Source organism: Agrilus planipennis, unplaced genomic scaffold (genome assembly GCF_000699045.2).
Source record: "Agrilus planipennis isolate EAB-ADULT unplaced genomic scaffold, Apla_2.0 scaffold109, whole genome shotgun sequence".
Classification (NCBI taxonomy): Eukaryota; Metazoa; Arthropoda; class Insecta; order Coleoptera; family Buprestidae; genus Agrilus; species Agrilus planipennis.
In genome coordinates this window covers 272,379-292,383 of record NW_020438934.1, presented here as the reverse complement: position 1 = coordinate 292,383, position 20,005 = coordinate 272,379, and the positions used below count along the sequence as shown (strand labels likewise).

At 30.6% G+C, this 20,005-nt stretch overlaps 4 protein-coding genes across 10 annotated transcripts; 2 read left to right on the top strand and 2 right to left on the bottom strand.

Moving 5' to 3' along the window:
• Positions 1-119: 119 nt before the first annotated feature.
• LOC108737996 lies at positions 120-1,325 on the top strand. 3 transcript variants are annotated; one of them, XM_018471199.2, is made up of 2 exons: positions 120-641; positions 1,045-1,325. In XM_018471199.2, the coding sequence occupies exons 1-2, from the start codon at positions 296-298 to the stop codon at positions 1,191-1,193; spliced, it is 495 nt and encodes a 164-aa protein (XP_018326701.1). In that variant the 5' UTR covers positions 120-295; the 3' UTR covers positions 1,194-1,325. The 3 variants fall into 3 exon arrangements, with proteins under 3 accessions (XP_018326701.1, XP_018326703.1, XP_018326702.1); XM_018471201.2 differs by lacking the exon at positions 1,045-1,325 and adding an exon at positions 722-979 and having other exon boundaries at positions 121-641; XM_018471200.2 differs by lacking the exon at positions 1,045-1,325 and adding an exon at positions 698-973 and having other exon boundaries at positions 127-641.
• A 1,972-nt stretch (positions 1,326-3,297) lies between these two features.
• Positions 3,298-11,281, bottom strand: LOC108737981 (pericentriolar material 1 protein). Of its 4 annotated transcripts, none has more exons than XM_025974274.1 (17): positions 11,191-11,281; positions 10,957-11,125; positions 10,629-10,788; positions 10,352-10,548; positions 9,827-9,940; positions 8,758-9,724; positions 8,377-8,518; positions 8,062-8,320; positions 7,507-7,887; positions 6,931-7,445; positions 5,748-6,395; positions 5,466-5,682; positions 5,139-5,264; positions 4,834-5,081; positions 4,429-4,774; positions 3,660-3,713; positions 3,298-3,548 (listed from the first exon to the last, which is right to left on the bottom strand). In XM_025974274.1, the coding sequence occupies exons 2-17, from the start codon at positions 11,080-11,082 to the stop codon at positions 3,435-3,437; spliced, it is 4,614 nt and encodes a 1,537-aa protein (XP_025830059.1). In that variant the 5' UTR covers positions 11,083-11,125; positions 11,191-11,281; the 3' UTR covers positions 3,298-3,434. The 4 variants fall into 4 exon arrangements, with proteins under 4 accessions (XP_025830059.1, XP_025830057.1, XP_025830058.1 ...); XM_025974272.1 differs by lacking the exon at positions 9,827-9,940 and adding an exon at positions 10,088-10,216 and having other exon boundaries at positions 11,191-11,280; XM_025974273.1 differs by lacking the exon at positions 9,827-9,940 and adding an exon at positions 10,088-10,216 and having other exon boundaries at positions 8,062-8,317; positions 11,191-11,280.
• Positions 11,282-11,349: 68 nt separating this feature from the next.
• Positions 11,350-14,029, bottom strand: LOC108738006 (iduronate 2-sulfatase). Of its 2 annotated transcripts, none has more exons than XM_025974276.1 (6): positions 13,731-14,029; positions 13,509-13,668; positions 13,136-13,453; positions 12,804-13,076; positions 12,473-12,741; positions 11,350-12,111 (listed from the first exon to the last, which is right to left on the bottom strand). In XM_025974276.1, the coding sequence occupies exons 1-6, from the start codon at positions 13,923-13,925 to the stop codon at positions 11,788-11,790; spliced, it is 1,539 nt and encodes a 512-aa protein (XP_025830061.1). In that variant the 5' UTR covers positions 13,926-14,029; the 3' UTR covers positions 11,350-11,787. The 2 variants fall into 2 exon arrangements, with proteins under 2 accessions (XP_025830061.1, XP_025830062.1); XM_025974277.1 differs by having other exon boundaries at positions 12,861-13,076.
• Positions 14,030-14,252: 223 nt separating this feature from the next.
• On the top strand, positions 14,253-17,882 carry LOC108738007 (protein king tubby). The gene is made up of 6 exons (XM_018471217.2): positions 14,253-14,528; positions 14,581-14,701; positions 14,760-14,849; positions 14,907-15,067; positions 15,128-15,398; positions 16,092-17,882. Exons 1-6 carry the CDS (start codon positions 14,496-14,498, stop codon positions 16,619-16,621), a joined length of 1,206 nt encoding a protein of 401 aa, XP_018326719.1. The 5' UTR covers positions 14,253-14,495; the 3' UTR covers positions 16,622-17,882.
• Positions 17,883-20,005: the final 2,123 nt, after the last annotated feature.

Here is a 20,005-nt window from a genome sequence, read left to right as displayed (position 1 = left end):
TCTATAATGAAAACTAATTAGAAGTTTTACAATCAAATACGCAAAATACCGAATGTTAATTCTATATTTGATATTTAGTATTCATAAAATGTACACAAAATATACCTGGCAACGTTGTTCCTTGGTCACGTGAATTCAAACGCGCGAATCTGACCGGTCCGACTTTGCGCCTAGCAAGCAGCAGGTAAATGGAATTTATTTAGCAATCGTTGTCAGTTACTCGGCGTCTTGGTGTGAAGAGTCGTTGTCACATTTTCAGCAATACTTTTGCCAAATTTTCGTGATCACGATAATCATGAAGGATTCATTAAACTTCTTTTTACCCATCATGGAGGAAGATGATACAAGCGTCATTTCAAATAGAAACGAACTCAGAAGTATAACGAACATATCTTCAAATGGTTATTACGGTTATCAGCCGGTTGTGGAAAAACACATACAGAACGGAATCAATTGTGAGCAAAGTATGGAGGTCCAAATGTCAGACTCTGATATACAATTCAACAATTTTATACCGGTCGAAGAAAATTGTCAACAACAAAAGGAAACAATGGATAATCGCGACAAATTGAAAAGAAAGCGCTGCTGGGGCTACGATTACGAAACGGAATATCCCGAATTTAAAAAGTGGCGCGAAAATGGTAAGTTTGCTTTATTAATTTGTTTTGGGTGTAGTACTACTTACCGAATATTTTAGAAAACGAAGTTCTTTGTCCTACAGTACCTACACCCAATTGTCATGTTCATTTAAGTAAACCAACCCATAATATTCCGGATTTACCCCGTTGCCTTACGGGACATTATATATAAGTCTGTTTTTTTTAAGTCAAATTGTTTATTGTACTAAGTCTATTAAACTTGCTCCAGTACAATGTATTTAACATTTCACTCTATAAACAATTTATTGATTTATATAGTTTAATTGTTAATCTAAAATAAATTTGTATAAAAAAGTTACCTTTAATAAAAGTAATAGAATTATGACCGATTTAAATTTATTCTTTTTATTATTGTTAGCATTATTCTTAAACTACTTTTTCATAGACAAATTGTTTAACAAAGAAAAAAGACGGAATACCGAAAAAAAATCAGCAACGGAAGGAACGCCACATAATGGATTATTAGAAGATTTATTGAGGGAAATTCATGGATGTAGTTCCTATCACTGGATAAGTGAAAAATTAACAGTATAGTGGTATAGGTAGTTTACGTTTTAGTATATTCAGTTGATGAAGTCATTTAACCCTTCGTCATCACTATATTTAAGTTTTATATTAAAGTTTGTATTTATCTTTTTTAATATTGTAAATAAACAATTTTTTAACGCCCGGTTTTTGTAACAAACGGAAAACAGATGGAAAGCAATTCTACATACATATATATTTTGTATATGTATAAATGCGTACCCATATATTACCTTGCTACTTCCTCTCTTTTTCTCTCCCAGTATGTATGTGTATACCAGTTAACGTAAATATTGTGGTTCTTTCGAAAGCTACCCTGTAGCTTTGGCACATGCCCATCAATACGAAGTTGGCCCCAATACCGACTATGTTCGATATGAGCTAAATAGCATTTTTCTATATTAATATAGGTACATGCAAAATATATAAATATTAAAATATGATTTCAAAATAAATATAATATGGTAATTCATTGTAAACGGTAACATTTTACCATTACTTTCATATATTACACACACACACTTGTAGTTAAAACTGGTTTTGATACAAATATTACTAAAGGTACATAAGTTAAAAACAAAAATGTTTCGTCCGTTTTCATGTAAAACAAAACATTTATGTTCATTACATAAAGTATACAGGCATGTGCACTTTTCTGCGCATTTTCGATGTTCCCCATAACTACTATTTAAAATTAACTTAAAATTAGTACTACGCACGTTCCATTGATGTCAGAATCAAAAATATCTCTTGTGATATACTTACTTGGGACGTACTGTAGACAGTAAATTTAATAAATTGAATTATGCTATTTGCGCTTTCTGCTGTTTTGTAAGTAAATTCAAATGTATGAAAGTATCCTGCTTATTATTTGATATAGTGAACGCTAATGCGACAGGGGGAAAAGTACTATTTACGATACAATGAATTTATCAAATGCTGAAGGACATTTTGTATCTATAAATAAGTATAATGCATTAGTATATTTGTCTAAATTTGCGTGAAGTGATATACGAACATGCGTAAAGAATATCTAGGAATAGGCAACATAAGTCGGTTAACGAAACAAGAATGGAATACAATATCTACAACCGTCGCATTTTCCTTTAGGTTGAGAGTATATTAAATTTATATACAGGTGAGGCACAATACGGACCAAAAAGAAATTACACATCTCTTTGTCGGCATTTTTTCTTTTTACATTGCAAATCAGAAAATATCACTTGCTTGTCTAAAAACTGTCTTAACCTAACTGAACTCTCAAAATCTTTTGAATAAAACGTAATAAGTACCCGCTAAAAAATTTAAAATGAGTTTATTAGACTATTACTTTATTATTTATATAAAAAGATGGTCGAAGTTATTTGCACGAATTTTTTTAAAAAATGACGCCAGCCCTTGGTGATTGCTTTAATAGAACATCTCTGTATTCGGTTAACATCTCGCCACTACTGTATACAGACGTAGGTGGGTTCGTAGAATTTCTTTTATGTTAACGATAATATGTATATTTATACATTTATATATTCGTACTAATGTAAGTACACTCTACACTATACATGCATGTGTAGCATAATTATTGAAAGGATACTAATTTTCTCAAATTAATTAGTAATTGAGTTGTTTGGTTAAGAGGTGGTGTGAAAGTGATTCAAAATGAAAATAAATTAGTTACACCACTAATTCAATACCTTTCTTTACTATTTTCTTTACTTTTTTATCTACTTTAACTGCAACATACATATACAATTTTTATTTTCTTCATATTTATGGCACAATAAGTATCTTTCGAATGATAAAAGATTTATTTCTCTCCTTCTCTAAATACCAAAAAAAAAATCCAGCAATAGTTTTGACGATTCTGAATTCACTCAGACAATCAAAAATTTGAAAGAAATAATTACATTGACACTTAGTTTATTATTATTTCGTTTACTGCGGGGATTTAAGTTTATATCGGTTATAAAAAAGTTATACTTATACTGATATTTACTAAAATTAAAATCCTATATTATTTCAACTTGTCTACCTAAAACGCGTATAATTGTTTATTCTGATTAACATAAACCTGCATTTTAAAACTTTCAATTCTTGATTATTATACAATGAGAGGTAAATCCAGAAACATTATTTATTTCAAAATTGTCATTTCAACAAACGCTCAAACATACACATCTAGGAAACTATTCAAAGAACTTAAAAATAATACAGAGATGAACAAATCCTTTTCATTTTATTTCGATTAAGTCTTTACCTTTTCCGTTTCTTCTTTCCACGACTCGGGGTTCCAGAATGGGGACGTGAGCTAGTCGTTAATCGGGTAGGAACTTGATCCAGACCCTGTTCCTCTAGATCTGCTTCAACCTACACACACAGTGGAATAAAAAGTAAAAGAGCAAATTACCCCCTAAAAGCTTGGCAAGTAGCAGCCGATTGTTGTATTAATTTATGGGAACATATTTTAAAAGTAATTACCTCCGTACTAACCGGATATTCTAATTTTACTGTAACTGAATCATCTTGCACTACCTAAAAATAAAATCGAGTTATAAACAACTGTCGAATAACAGCTCAATTTTAATATAAAATTTAAGCATGATATAATCAAGGCCGCCGAAAAGGTGAAAATGTAAAGTTCCAATCTAAACTTTAAAAAAATCAAATTTTTTATCATTAAAATACAAATAATTATATTCTGAAAGAATATATTTTGCATGTGAAATAATTTCTCTCGACTACCCTACATATAGTGCAACGAAAATGAGAAATAATTTGGTTTAGTTTAATTTAAATTGATGCGCACAAAGATCGACTATAAATTATAACTTTTTTATGTTTTCATTATTACCATTTCTAAACCGCTATTAGAAGAAATAAACGTGTACATTGAAAAAATTAGCAACCACACTTTTAAGAAAAAGGCACTATGGTTGTTTATAAGAATTACTGCAAACAAATATCTTCCTAAATGAACGAAGAGCCCTGAAACTATTTTTCGAAGAAATTAGAAGTTTCTACCAACAGAATTAATTTATCGTCAAAATATGATACAGGAATTTGTACTGGTTTACATGTAAATAAATAACTGTTTTATTTTTATAATTAATTTCTTAATTGTAAACTATTAAATAAAAACAAAATTTAGTTTTAATCAATCAGAGATATATGAAGGTTAAAATAGAAAATTGAAGTTTATATATTTTTTTCATGATCGACTAAATAGTAAAAATGTTCAATAACTTACTATTTCTTCGTTACCCACATCTTCCACGAACCCAATTCCGCCGACTGCTCCCTCTTCTTCAATCCCGATATGACTCTGATCGGCCTCAGCAAGATCACCGTTTTGTATTTGCGGCGTTATCGCTTCATCGCCGATAATTCCATTATTACTTTGGTCACCCGCAGTATCAAGTTTAATTAAAAGGACATTTTCATCGGTACTGGTGGCTAGCTGTACTGAATTTGGCTGAATCATGGTAGATTCTCGAGTTTCTGGAATATTTTCCTGCACTAAATGAATAAAGGAAAATTCTCCCAGCAAGACTTCTGTTATGGTTCGAATAAGCTCTTTCCGGATTTCTTGCACCCTATTCATAAAAATACTAATAAAATCTAGAACCATGCATGTTGCGTGTAACTAACAAACCTTTTTCCTTGGAATTTATACAATGCCTCTGTTATAATGGCTGCGAAATGTTTATGGAAAGTGCTTTCCTGGATATTTGTATTAGCGAATATTTCACCAAAAGGCATAGCCTTTATCAAGAGCGCTTTTAGCATTTCTAGAAGTTCTTCTTGGAAAATATCTTCATGGTGTCTTTTTAGAAAGGGGGCTACAATTCTGATTATGTTATTTACATTGTTTACATCTGGATCGTTGGCTGTTTCAATGTCCTATAATAACAATCTTAAATCACACAAAAATGTTGATATTAAATTACTCTATCAAACCATGTTAGAGCTTGTTTGGGAAGATGATGCGGGAGATTGGGGCCAACCAGTACCATTATCCAAACAAAAAAATTCCTGTTTTACTTGAGTATTTCTTTCTTGTGTTGCAACTTGATTAACTGAAGTCTAATAAAGTATTTACATTTAACTTTACCAAAATTCTAATTACTATACGTGCTTTTTGCGATCGTTTTACCACACAGTAACTTCATCAAGTAGATGAATTATAATTACTATAAAATTGTGGTCAATAAAAATTATTTTGAAACTCATATTAGTTTATTTTTTTAGATGTTAACATATTTGTTGTTATTATTAACACTTTACCTGAGAACTAACTGCCTTAATTGTGTCTGAATAACCCATTGGGTTGGTAATCATTGTCTGGATAGAATGTAATGTCCTATGACGAAGCGGATCTGAATTCACTAGCTGCAAATCTCTAAAAAGCTGTATAAGAAAGTGTGGTCTCGTTTCGTTGGCGGATATTAGATTCGCTACTTCCTTGTAAACACTATCTCGCAACTGTTCGAAAAGTTTCGATCTAAAATTACGTAAAATAAAAATGTAGTACTTTTAACTGTGTATACATATTTCTTATCCTTATACTTCGGAGAACTGTTGCTGCTGTCCTCGCCTTCGTTCCACTCGTTCCTGTTTCTATGAGATGGCAATTCTTTGACGGACTCGTCTGAAGTGTTAGAGACGGCAGACACCCGGCGTTCAAATGATCGCTTGCTTCTGATATCCTCATCTTGACGATATACACGAAAGTTGGGTTTTCTAATTGTTGCGGCCTGGTTTTGTTCTTGTAGCAAATAATAATTGAACTTTCGATCTTCTTCGGGGGGTTCATTTGAATCCGAAGGTAAACGAAATTTGAACTTTCGGCTTCCGTTGCTGCTATTTGAAAAGTTTGGATTCGAAGATGAAGACGAACACGTGCAGTTTGCTGTTTCCTCATCGGCTACATGAGTAACGTTCAGAACATCCGGTGGAATTAGCGAAGGTGATTTTCCAGGGTTTGAAGTGACAGAATTAGATGAGGGTTTATTGGAATGGACTTGGCGGATATGATTTTCAGCAATTAGGTTGGAGGACTCGTTTTGAGCAGCGTTAGATTTTGGAAGCGTGTAGTTAGTGCATTGGGAATGTGATCGTTCTTGATGTGTCCTGTTCGATCTTTCTGGCATTCCCGAAACATTTTGAACGCCCTCATTACTCTTTGAGGTTGACAAAAGATTCTGGCGAGAGTAACTGGAAAGATATATAAAAATGCCAAAAGCATCGCCCTTGCAATGTTACATCTTTTTTACAGAATGCAACCAATACTTTTAAATTAAACCAATGCATCAATACAACACGCATCCACTATATTATTGTTTTAAAAAAATCTTAGATGAAACGATGTTAAAAACAATTTAAGAAAAAAAAATAATAAAATTTGTTCAAACATAGCAAGCTTAAAACGCAAATACATACAACTACTTACTTACTAGCTAATGCTGTATCATATTTATTTCTCTCCNGTGTCCACGTCTGCATTGTTGATTATTTTCTTTATATCTTTATATTTATTTTTTTAACATATTTTTGCAAATTTAATATTTCAATATACGAAAATCGATTCTGGGTTTTTTGTAATTATTCTCAAGAAAACTATCAAATAATTTAAATAAATTTAGCGCATTTAAATACAAATGTTTTGGATCAACTATTAAATAAAATAGAAAATAAAACAGCATTAACAAAAAAAAATAATATAGATTTAAAATAGAAGAAAAACACCTACCTACGGAAATTATCCCAGTAGTTGTTGGCCCGATTGCCGGGGGCTACCTGATTATTAAGCGCTTGTCCGTTCCACACTTGTCCGGGTAAAGGCTGCTGTTGGTGATGATTGATCGCGGTGTTAATATTGTGCAAGCCGGATATGTTACTAGGATGATTATTAGTAATAGACTGCTCAATTTGATTGTTCTGCATGTTATTGAAGTTGGTGGTTTCAAGCATACGCACACTGTTACGATTTTCATATGGCAATTCGTTGTTTTGTGGTTGATGCGTATGCACCTGCGTTTGAGGTGATATGTAAGACTGGTTAAGGTTAGGCATCGAACATGCTGCAGCCACTGGTTGAGGTTGATGGTTGACTTTCGGATTAGGGGGATTGTGGAGTGGTGAACGGAAAATTGAGGTAGAAGGCGGAGCCGAATTAATAAATGGTGGCAAACCAGTTGACGAATCGGAGAGCCCGCGGAAAGTTTGATCTAACGCAGCACCCCCCGGTATCATGCGATCTTGCATCTGTAGGGGAAAAAATAAAGAACGCTTTTCTTATTTTAATAAATGTTTAAAAAAAACTTACCAATGTTATTGTGTGTCTGAGTGAAGCAATCTCTCTCTGCTGGAACCATAGCATTTGACAGCATTGATTAAGCGTGTTTAATAAAAACGCTTGAAGTTGCAAAGTGTTTGCAGCCAACAGATTTTGGTTGTTGTTGGAGACGTCGTTATTAAGGCCATAACAGTGACCATTCATACCAGCAGGAAATCCGGGAATTTCTGTGACTGGGTTCACTACATTCAATACACTACTCTCACGGGTGCCTGGGGACGTATATCGTCTAGGTTCGGCATAAAGTGGCGAAGGGGTATGATTGTTTCGATTGCTTCCCGTTGTGTTATTGTGCTGTTGTTCAATTAAAGACTGGCACATTCCTTGAATAGTTTCTAGTTGTTTCTGAATCTAAAAAATAATATCAAATCTTTATTACTACAATTATTATAACTTCGGAAAAGTACCAAAACATTTTTTTAAACTACTGTAAACATTAAATTAAACACAGAGAAAACGTAAGAATTTTTTTTGACGTAAATTGTTTCAATTTTTTTTAAAGCTGAATGCTAAGTGTATACTTACTTCGTTTTTGCTCTGAGAGTCGTTTATACTTGTTGAACGATCTTGATGCCTGTTGAATGATGCAGCAACTGAAGTTGTGGCATTAGATCTACATTCAGAACTTCGCGAAGCAGCTGGTTGAAAACGAGCAGAATAATCAACAACTGGATTTATCGACAAACCGATTTCTTCCTCTCTCTGTTTCGAAAGACGACTATGAGTACGAGGCTCGGTCTTAATTTCAGAGTATTCATTCACATCTTCGGGAAATTCGTCACTACTAATCAGAATAATCACATAAGTAAATGAAGATTGTTTAAAATCATTTTCAGTTACCTAGAATAAAACGACGATCTTCTGTTCTGCCGATTAACAGATGGTGGTAACGAGTACCCAGAAGGAGCACCCTCAAAGCCACTCATTTCTGATTTGTTTATAGAAGACTCACTGCATATATCATTATTAATTAATGTGCGATCTGAAATTAACAAAAAATATTGAATTTTACAAATCGGTTATGCAAATTAAGTTAAAGGTTAACTTTTGTATTACATCATTTAATCATCAGCATTTTATTTTTAATAAGTTTAATTATTTTGAAGCAAACCTAAAAATATACAGTATAATATCTTCAAATAACAGTTTTAAAATACCGAAAAGTATTTCCGTACACATATATTGTATTTTTTTAAAAATAATATTCAACAATGGATTTACCTTTTTGTTTGAAAATAATCTCTTCTAATTCCCTCTTCTTTGCTTTCAATTCGGCAAGCATTTTTTCTCGTTCTCGTATGTTACTACTGATTTTGTTACTTTCTTTTTCAATGGGATACTGTTCTCCAGTCCGAGCATTATTATCAATTCGAATTGTGTTATCGCACATTATATTCGGCTGATTAGTATGAATATTTTGACGAATATTATCGTTCTTTTCAACATAAGTAAAGTTCTCTGGACATTCGGAATCAGTATCGTTACAATTTTGAGCCTCGACAAGTCTCAATTCCGCATTTTTTACAATTTCAAGCATATCTTTGAGTTTAGTAAGCTGTTGTTTCATTGTAACTATTTTTCGAACTTGCTGGCCAATGTCTTCGTCTTCATTATCCTCATTGAGATTCTGCAATTCACTAGCCAGTTGATCAATTTGTTGCTTTTTCGTTTGTAATTCATTCAACTTCTCTTGGAGTTCCAAATGTTCAGAGTTAAGCTGAGCATCACGGGTGCCCAACATATGAATAAGTTGATTACTACTTTCTAATCTTTCTTGCAATGTGTCCACGTCTGCATTGTTGTGGTAAGTTTTAAGACCATTTAATGTATCTTCCAATTCTCTAATAGTCGCATCAAAATTATTTTCTGATATTTTTGGTATTTTAGAATTGACCTGAGCTTGCTCAAGAAACAGTCTTTCTTGTATTATTTTATCATTCCTTAGCCGATTTTCTTCATTCTGTTTCTGTTGAACTTTTAACAATTTAACTTGCTTTTGTTTAGCATCCAACAACTGGTTCTCAGCCTTCTTTTTTAAATTTATCAGAGCATTTTGTTGCTCTTGTAGCATCAATATTTTTTGATTAGACTGTTCAACTTTATCCTCAATTTCATTTCTTTGAGATATGTTACTTTGATAACCAGAAGTACTCGGCTCTGAAAAGTTGTCTGTCCCATTTTCTATTACCTATTGTCATAAAATTATTTTAATTAAAGAAACAAGTAAAAAAACTAATATAAAGCATTTATTATTTTTTTATTTTAATTATGCAATCCACACAAAACCCACCCTTCTGTTAGTATTATAAGCAATAAATTTGTCTCCATAGCAAGACAAAACATCTACAATTTGGGAAAATTTCTGCACATGGTCGGACACAGCCAAATCCACGTATGAATTATCCTGTCAAGCAGTAATGCATTAGTGATACTTTAAATTGACAACATTTAGCAGTTAGTAGTTTTTGCATGCATGAGGTAATTAATTAATCCCCCTTTGAAACTAAAAGAAAACTTTAATGTTAATTGCACAATAGCACACATTTATCACCTCTTGTTCATTTTTTTCATGATTTTCTTTAGCAGTTTCATAAATGTTTAAAAGAGCTATTAATTTTGCTTCGCTGTCTTTCAGATCTTTTACCATTTTATCAAAATGTTCCTTTTCTTTCTCTACAGCCTTCACAAAAAAATATAATTACTTAAAAGAGATAGGAGATAGGTACCTAATATTATGAAAATCAAAGTAACCAACACCACTTCAATTTTTGTAATAAAGTTAAATAGTAACATTTAAAACCGTACAGAAAATTACCTGGGGATCTTCACTATTTTTTAGTGTAGACATTAATGAAGTAGTAACTCGCAAGTACTCCCTAATCTGATTTAGTTTGTCCTCAATTTTCTGTTTTTCTGGAAATTTGGAGACATTCTGACATTTAGGAATAGTTGCGACAGAATCTCTCCTTGAATTAGGTTCACTTATATTTGGAGGTAATAGTGCACCATTACCTGTACAAAATTAAATGATTTATTTGTTACACTTACAATTAATAAATACATACAATAATAACATATATATTGGTACTTACTGGTCATAGTTAGCTGATGTAGGTCACTATTATGTTGTGGTAAAGAATAATTATGATCATCAGCCAGAGATGATTCCATTGAATATGAGTTAAAGGAATGTATGTTATGAGTGCAGTTAGGACTCAGTCCAGAAAAATCCTGCCGCAACCAATCTGAACTCTAAAAAAAAGAAAGTTCTAATGCTGTTGTGCTGTGCAGTATTATTTTTAGAAAACTATTTTTGGAAGTTTAAATGATTGTTAGAATGAATGAAGACGTAAAAACGCCTACCTCTGCGACTCAAGTTAAGCTGTAACAAAGATAGTGACATAGAAGGGTTATACTAACCAAGTTATTCGGCACGACAGGACGTTGATGATGTGTGTATTGGTTTATCCTATTATTGCCATATTTTATTTTGGGGACTGTGCCCGTTCCTTTCTTTAGTAATATCTTTTTCCGATCTTCTGACATTTTAGATTAACAAAAACGATAGCTTTTTGGTATGTATTCTTATCTAGAAGAAAATATTAAAATACGAGTCAAATCAATTAATTAGTAATGTAGTAACATAAAACTTACATTAAAAGATATTATAAAGCTCATTACACATTTTTTATTTGTTGTTTTACGATTTATTTGAACTTATTTGAATGGCTAAAATAAAAACATTACTTTTATGACAGTTTGTCAAATAATAGTAAAATACAAGGTCCCTTCACAAAGTAGGAACCTAAATAAATATAGGGTAATTATTGAAATATTGATCAGTAAATGTACGGTAGAGAATGAATATCAGTAGCAAAAATAAAAAAAATTAAGTAGGTATACTGTAGTTTATTATTGTTTTACTTTTTAATTTCTAAGGCCAGACCACATCAATTATATATATTGGAATATTTTTTTGTAATATCTTTTTTCTTAAAATTATGATAAAAATATGTTTGTACTCAATTCCTTTTAAATGATACCCAAATAATATACACCGATTGGTTCTATTGAAAGTTTGAAATTTGTGATCTTAGACTTTTTCCTAAATTACACCATATGATGTTACTTTAGCTCAAAATTGAATATTTTGATGATAATATTTTTGAAGGGCATACAGACAAACAAACGGACGGACATAAAAGTGATCCTATCAGTTTTTCTTTTGATGTACCGAACCCTAAAAATTAGTTAAATATATCTCCAGCCCTTAATGAGTGCTGTTTTTAATGAATTTTCCAAATTAGACAGACTCGCTTTTCCAGCTAAATTATTTTCTTCTTCCGGGTCAAACAAATGATCGTAAAGTTCGGTAGCATAAACTTTCTTCCAGTTTGGAGTAAACTTTTCGTTGTCAAAATAAGTCCACATAGTATATCTAAATTGTTTTGTTTTGATTGAATATCCCATTATCTTTATTTCATGTAATGTAGGCTTGTCACTGTTTGGATGTTGTGTGGGAAAAGTTCCGGGTCTAGGGTACTGATAAAAGATTGCCTTTTTTCCTTCATATGCCTATAAATGACAAAATTTTGCAAAATGTATGTACATATATATTATGATGCCAATAAATAGGCAATTGCATTGTATTTCATCATTTTGTACGATAAAAATTGAAACTTTAAAATTTACATCATAGATTTTGTGACGATGGGAAAATTAGTGATTAAGTAAAAAAACGATTTTGTTCTTTGTGAAAATACGATAATGAAAACAACAGCTTCACATTTTCTTTAGTTTTTGAAAACTCTACATGTATAATGAATGAATATTTGATTGTGGAAAATTCTTGATTTAAAGAACATTTAATTTTGATATTTTTTATAAAAGTAATACTAACACCATAATCTTTCACTTATGCAGTAAGGGTCTTTACCTGTCCGTGAGCAAGTGATACCATTAGTGGTACTAAACTTTTTCCTTCCGTGCAAAGTTTTACTGTTTTATCTTTTGGACAAGTTTGCATACCACTACTTAAACCAGACAAATGTACGAGTGTGGGAAATAAATCCACTAATTCTACCAGTTCATGACTAATTATGTGACCTTCGTTAAGTTTTGGTACCCTAATAATCAATGGTACCTTAGCAGCTACTTCAAAATTACTATATTTGGCAAATTCACCATGCTCACCCATAGACCACCCTAAAACATTCGTATGTATGTTTTTTTAATACAATTACCAAAAATAATTCTGTTAAAAATACCATGATCACCAAACAAAACGATTATCGTATTTTTATCTACTTTTTCTAATAGTTTACCGATGAGATGATCGACATATGTAAGAGATGCGTGGTAACTTTGAATTATTTTTAACGTGACATTCTTAGGCATTCTACCAAACGGGAAAGAAATATTTAATTTTTTAATATCATCCCTTTTTCGCAAATCCGTCCAAGGATTCCAAGCAACGCTGGGCAACAAGGGTGGTTGAAACGAATTTTTCGGAAATTTTATTTTGTTCAATGGATGGAATGCTGCAATAGATATTATACTATTTGTAGAGAAATATAATAGTATTTAGAACGTGACGTACTTAAATATTCACTTGGAAATTTGAATGGTATATGGGGTTTGTGAAATCCAACTGCTAAGAAGTAAGGCTTAGAATTATTTTTTTGGATTTCCAAATATTTAATAGCTGCGTTTAATGATTGTTGGTCAGGGAGAATTTTTTGAGGCTGTTCTTCTAGTATTATAGGACAAATGAGGTTCCTAGCCAGGCCTCCATCAGAGGATACACAAACTTTTGCGTTTGTATATTTTTCAGTAGAAGGATGATATGGTTTTTTACTCCAACTGTATGGACTATCATCACTCCAATTTGATGATGCTCCAGGGTGAAATACTTTACCTAAAAAGATGTATTTTAATAAATCAATAAATTATTTCAATATTTGTCATTTTGCCTATTGAATAAGTGTGATAGCCATTTTCTTTGAAAAATTGAGGAATTGTCGTGAAATTGCCCACGACGTCTCGCCAGTAGCTATAAAAGTCATATAAATGCAATGAGTCTGGTCTTCGGCTTGTTAAAAATGAGTTTCTACTTGGAGCACAAAGAGCTTGCTATTAAAAACATATTCACATAATAAGTACATTGTAAATCAGAAAATAAGCAACTTTTTGACCTGAGCATAAGCCTTTGTGAATAAGTAACTCTTTGCAGCAAGTTTATTTATATTGGGTGTATATGAGTTTTGATCACCATAAACTTGTAAAGAAGGTCGTAAATCGTCTACAACTAAGAAAAGAATATTAGGTTTCGCGTATGTTGAACTTTTTAAAAGTAAAAATATAATAAAAAACTGCAGTTTAAACTTCATGCTGTATTTATTCTATTGGCTCCTAATGCTCCTGATTTTTGTTGATTTTACTGATTTGAAGCACTACTGTAATTTGGGTTACATAGTGCAACTCATACAACATATCTATATTATGACAAAAAAACTTTATATGAGGATTATTACTGACTTAAATAATTAAAGTGTTTAGTTGTACTACTTCTGTTCTATTTATTTTTCTTTTAATACATTAGCAAAATTTCATCATTTTTTATCAATATAAAAAACGCGGACGCGTTGTCAATTCTCAATTGTCAGTTGTGTTTATGTTTGTCGTATTTGTATCAAACGTATGAGAAACTCATAACAACCCATAACATGAACACTCATCAATTCGTAAACATGCTTTGGTCACGAAAGCAGAAAATAATTGATTGATCAATGATTTCTGCTGATTTCTAGTTTATATGTCTTTTATAAAGAATAAATAGCATGTTTCCTTTGGTTTACATTCGTTTGTATTTAATCGATTGTGATGTGGAGTAGTCAGTTGTGTATCTAAGTGCAGAAACGTTTTATTATATAACTTCTAAAAGATTCTGAGATATTACAATGGATTTACGTGTTCAAAAATTAGAACAACAGGTATTTAATATTTAAAAAAATGCTTATTGTTATTAATTCGTTTCTATTACAGCGACAAATTATGGAACAGAAAATGAAACAGAAGCGTCAAAATTCAGGAATTATACAGGCATCAGACTCCAGAGGTAGTTCGGCTAAATTAAGACTTAATGGAGACAAAAAAGAATTACATGGTTGGTAGATACTAGGTTTTAATAACAGTTTTAATTTAAACATAATTGAAATTCTTAGGTTATGATGGTCCTTTACAGTATTCCTTATATCGAGACAATAATCCTGATCAAACAATTTCACTTTCACCCAGTAACGATAATTTGCATGGTAAGAGTCTTAGTTTTATTAAATATTTTATTTTGAATTACAAATAAATGTTTTCAGATTCACAAATAGATGATTTAGCGAACAGTGCATCAATTGATTTAGTAGATATAGAAGATGAAGAATCTTCACCAGTAACTATGACAGTGTCTAACAACAATGGAAATGTGCCTGTTAGTCCAATTATAGATAAATCTAAAGCAAAGTATCCTATAAATTCAGTGAGTAATTCAAATTTTATTTTATTAAACTGTTTGATAAGAAACATGTATATTTTTAAGGTTCCTGAAGTTGAAGGAGATATAGAAGGTAACATAGAAAAATTTGTTTTACAACCTGCATCTCAGAAAGTTTTATATAAATGTCGGATTACAAGAGATAGAAAAGGAATGGACAGAGGATTATATCCAACATACTTTTTACACCTTGAAAAGGATTATGGAAAGAAAATTTTCTTGTTGGCTGCAAGAAAAAGAAAAAAGAGTGCTACCAGCAATTACCTGATATCAACAGATCCTACTGATTTATCAAGAAGTGGTGAATCATTTGTTGGTAAGTCACAGATATTAAATTAAACAATTAAGGGCATCTATTAATTATTTTTTTGTTTCAATCCAATTATGTATTTTTTCTGCCATAAAAAGAAATATTTTTTTATTCAAGTACACACGTTTGTTTTACTTTTAAGGAAGAATCAGAGATACAGCAATTTCATGAGTAAATCATTTGGTCATTTTTAGAAATATGTAATTTAATTTTATTTGTTATACCTAATTAAGTATCAGTAATTTCATTGTAAACAAAAATTCGTCAAATTATATGATGTTTTGTCACAATTATAATTCCTGAATCATAAATATCAGACAACTAAAATAAATTACTGAAGTAATCACCAAAAATTGTTTTATATTTATTAAGTATTATGTTTATTCTTTCATTATCAATTATTTAGTAGATCTGGTGCAATTTTTAATAATTAAAATGAAAATTCAGTTGATTTTAACATTATTATGTAATACCGTAAATTACGAAATTTTTAATTACAATTTTCTTGTTTATTATAAATATAGACATGAAGTGCTAATAGGATATTTATGTATTTTAATCTTTTCTGTTGATTCTCTAAATTTGCTATTGCAATAATTTTGTTAGTGTAACATATTTAATCCTCTTATCAACTATAAAGACCATAAATTGTAAACGTTTGATGTTTTTCAAGTATTCATTGCATTTTTTATCTTAAAGGTAAATTAAGGTCCAATCTCTTGGGTACTCAGTTCACTATATATGACAACGGTATTTCACCGCGCAAAATCAATGGTTTGGATGATGGTGTGGTACCTAGACAAGAGCTAGGAGCTGTAATTTATGATACCAATGTGTTGGGTTTCAAGGGTCCCAGAAAAATGACTGTCATTTTGCCTGGTATGACCCTCGAGCAACAAAGAGTCGTCATTTACCCTCAAGACGAGAGCGAGAGCCTGATCGAGAGTTGGAAAGCAAAGAACATGGACAATCTCATTGAATTACATAACAAAACTCCTGTATGGAATGACGACACGCAGTCATACGTCTTGAACTTTCATGGACGTGTCACACAGGCATCTGTTAAGAATTTTCAGATCGTGCACGACAGCGATACTGACTACATTGTAATGCAATTTGGTAGAGTAGCTGAGGATGTGTTCACGATGGACTTCCGGTATCCGTTATGTGCAGTGCAAGCATTCGCCATTGCTTTGAGCAGCTTTGATGGAAAAATTGCGTGCGAATAAGCAACGGTTTAAAACGGTTCCTTTATGGACACGTTACGTTTTGATGTGACTAATCATCTGTTTGTTTTACAGGTAAGGCAAGCAACATTTTTTAACTTAAACGACGATTGATTGATGATATTACAAAATAATAAAATGAACGTGTATTGTTTAAATAATTTTGAATTATCTTATGCATTAGACATAATTGAAGTTTTTGGATTTTTGAATATTATTTCAGTAACAATATTGTTTCTGAAATAGACTGAGACGTGATTGATGAGAACGATAGATTCAAAATTTTCCGAATTTTTTAATTAATTACTTTTGATACTTTTATAATAAAAGTTGCCCTTTATGTAGAGTAAATGTTGATTTATTTACAAGATTTTGTATACATATAAAGCACTTATGTTGTTAAATAAATCGTAACGTTCCTATAAGTATAGTAAATTAAGCTGCAAAGGCAGATATTAAAATTGACAAAAATAAAAATGTGTCGACTAAAACAAAATTTGTCATTTTTCAATTAATGAGTTGTGCGGTGCTGTCAGTTTTAAGGTTTGCTTCTACCGAAATCGCATTTTACATGAAACTTGAGAATTCTAGTCTAATAATTAATTTTTATTTCCAAACAGAAAATTTTCCACTTTGTTCATTACAGTATTTTTAAAAGTTATACTCTTTGAGTAATTTATATATCTAGTTATTAAGTAACTTTATGAATTTAATTTATAATATTTTTAGTAAACTTTTTTTCTTATCTTCTTGATTTTTCTAATTTTGGAGGATGTCTTTTTTATATTTTTATATAGCGTATTTAATTTTAAATGTAAATCGAAATTACGCGCAATAAAAGCATTAATTTATGAAATGTATAGTACAAGTTATTAGTATTATAAATTAGTTTTCTTTGAGAAGTACTTCACAAAAACACATTTTTGTTCTTATATTAATATATTAAAACAATTGCTTTGAAAGTGGTGTGTATTGTAAATTTTATTTGGATTATGTAAACATCCAACGTTTTCATTTTTGGATGTATATGCATCTTTACGGCATTTTTAAGGAAAGATCAAAAAATAGCAAGTGCCATTATTTTATAATAGGAAGTACAAACCATTCTTTATACTCGAATTTTTTGAACCTGGTCCAGGGTTTTCTGTAGAAATTGATCTGAACTTTCTAAAAATTATTCGTACTATTTTATTCCATAAATGTTATAATTAAATAAAACATGGTTGTAAATACTACTTAATTAAACAACACTTTAAAGCGAAAACCTTGTTTCTATCGGTACAATAATTTATTTCATTGGGTGCCTTATAATGCATAAAAAAATATTTAAGAAAATTAAAAAAATTATTAGGTCATCTTAATCACATTCATTACATTTTACCATCTACGTACTACGTCAGATACAATATCTAATTAGTAATTTGATTGCTAATACATTTTTTTTTATTTGCATTCACTTGTGAATATGGGTGAACACCAGCTTTTTTAAAATGTGATTTTTTAATTAAAAAACGCGGTTCCCAATCATTCTGAATATTTATAGTTCTCTTTACAAATTAATAACGAATTTATCCTCAAATTTTCATTAAATTGTCTGTGTTATATCACTTTAGAATGCCCTGTCACGTCAGGAAATTGTGCATTCTTATAAGAATGCATGTAAATTTGACTAATGAATGTCTTAAACTATTCTCCCAATGCCCTTAAAGTTTTGCAAGGATTTTTTTTAAATATTAATGTCTTATTTATTTTCAAAGTTTCATCGAATTCCCTCCGTTATTTTTTTTTTTATTTAACGACAATTACAAATCAAACATTGGGACTGTTTAGAGTAACATTATAGTAACTGAGACTGTACTTTCAGCAAGTACTATGTAGCTTTATAACAATTAAAAATTACATTCCATATCTAAATCAAAAGATTGTTATTCTCTAATGTCGTTATGCAATTAAAATTGTTTTTTTCATATTGTTTGAATTGTTTCCTAGCAGTGCTTATGAAATATATTAAAAATTGAAAATAATATGTGTAGTTGGTTAGTTTTCGGTTTTATACCTATTACATTCACTAAGGATCCTTTAAGCTACATATTTAAATAAGAAATGAATTTGTTTGATTTTGGAGCTTAACTGATCTTTCATATGTAATTAAATCATGGGTATTGCATTTTCATACTGGCTGCATTACATATCATCTGTGTATGTGAGTTGTGATGCGACGTACAAAAATATATAATGCAGAAATTTAGGACGTGTCTATATTAGCAATGTTATTTTAATTAATTGGTGTCAATTATCGTACCTGTGTAATAAAAAAAACTGTTAATAACAAAATGGTCATACTTTGTAAGTATTTGATTAGAAATGGAAATTAAAAACTAAATGTTACAAGGTATGAAAATCTTTTAAAAACTGTGCTTTAGGATCTCTCTGTGGTATTTATCTCGGTTTCGTAGTTTAGTAACAGTTAATGAATGTAAAACAGAATATTATGTACATACTTTTCTTTTATTACGGTTTTTTTGTAATTCTATTTCTAATCGAATGTATCAAATATCATATAGATTTTACCAACACAAATTAAAACATTTTTTTAGAAGATTTACCTGACTTATTGTTAATCATATTTCCTTTAAAAGTAAAAATGTACTTCGAAAGTAGCGGTATTGACTGGTGCTTGTCATGAACAATCAGTGTGAAATTCTGTTGCCTTTTTCTTATCGTGTGATATATTTGTACTTACTGTTACATTGTAGTTGACAAGTATGAAAAAGACAGTATTTTGTATTATATTACATGCATCTATGTTATACACTTGTGCTCAAGCATTTAATATGGTTACAGTTAGAAATAGTTTTTTAAACTACTAATTTATTCTTTTTAAAAATAGGGCACACTTTCATTACCGTGCAAATTATTTATTATTGTTTGAAATTTGTTTCAGTATGTACAGAATTCATTGTGTGATTATTGTTTATAAACTTTTAATAAAAAACGATGCACCAATTAATTTCATTTTAATAAATAACTATTTAATTTTAATGCAAAATTGTTTTTTTTTAACAGTTAAACCAGTTGCAATGGGATTTTACAGATTTTTATAGATATAATAAAAATAAAAGGAGATATCCAGAAGCGATCTACGCTTATTTTTTTTTTTAATTTTTCACGCAGATTATGTTGCAAATAATAGCTTTATGTATATTTAAATGGATGAAATAACAGTTTTAAGAATAACACTTCAAAGAACCACAATAATGATCAAATTTTATCATTATGTTTGCTAATTTGCAATTCCTTAGGTTCGTGTCAGTCCATATAATAATTTCATGATATATTCCTAATGAATATCAAGTGGGTAAAATTTTTATACATGCGGATGACAAC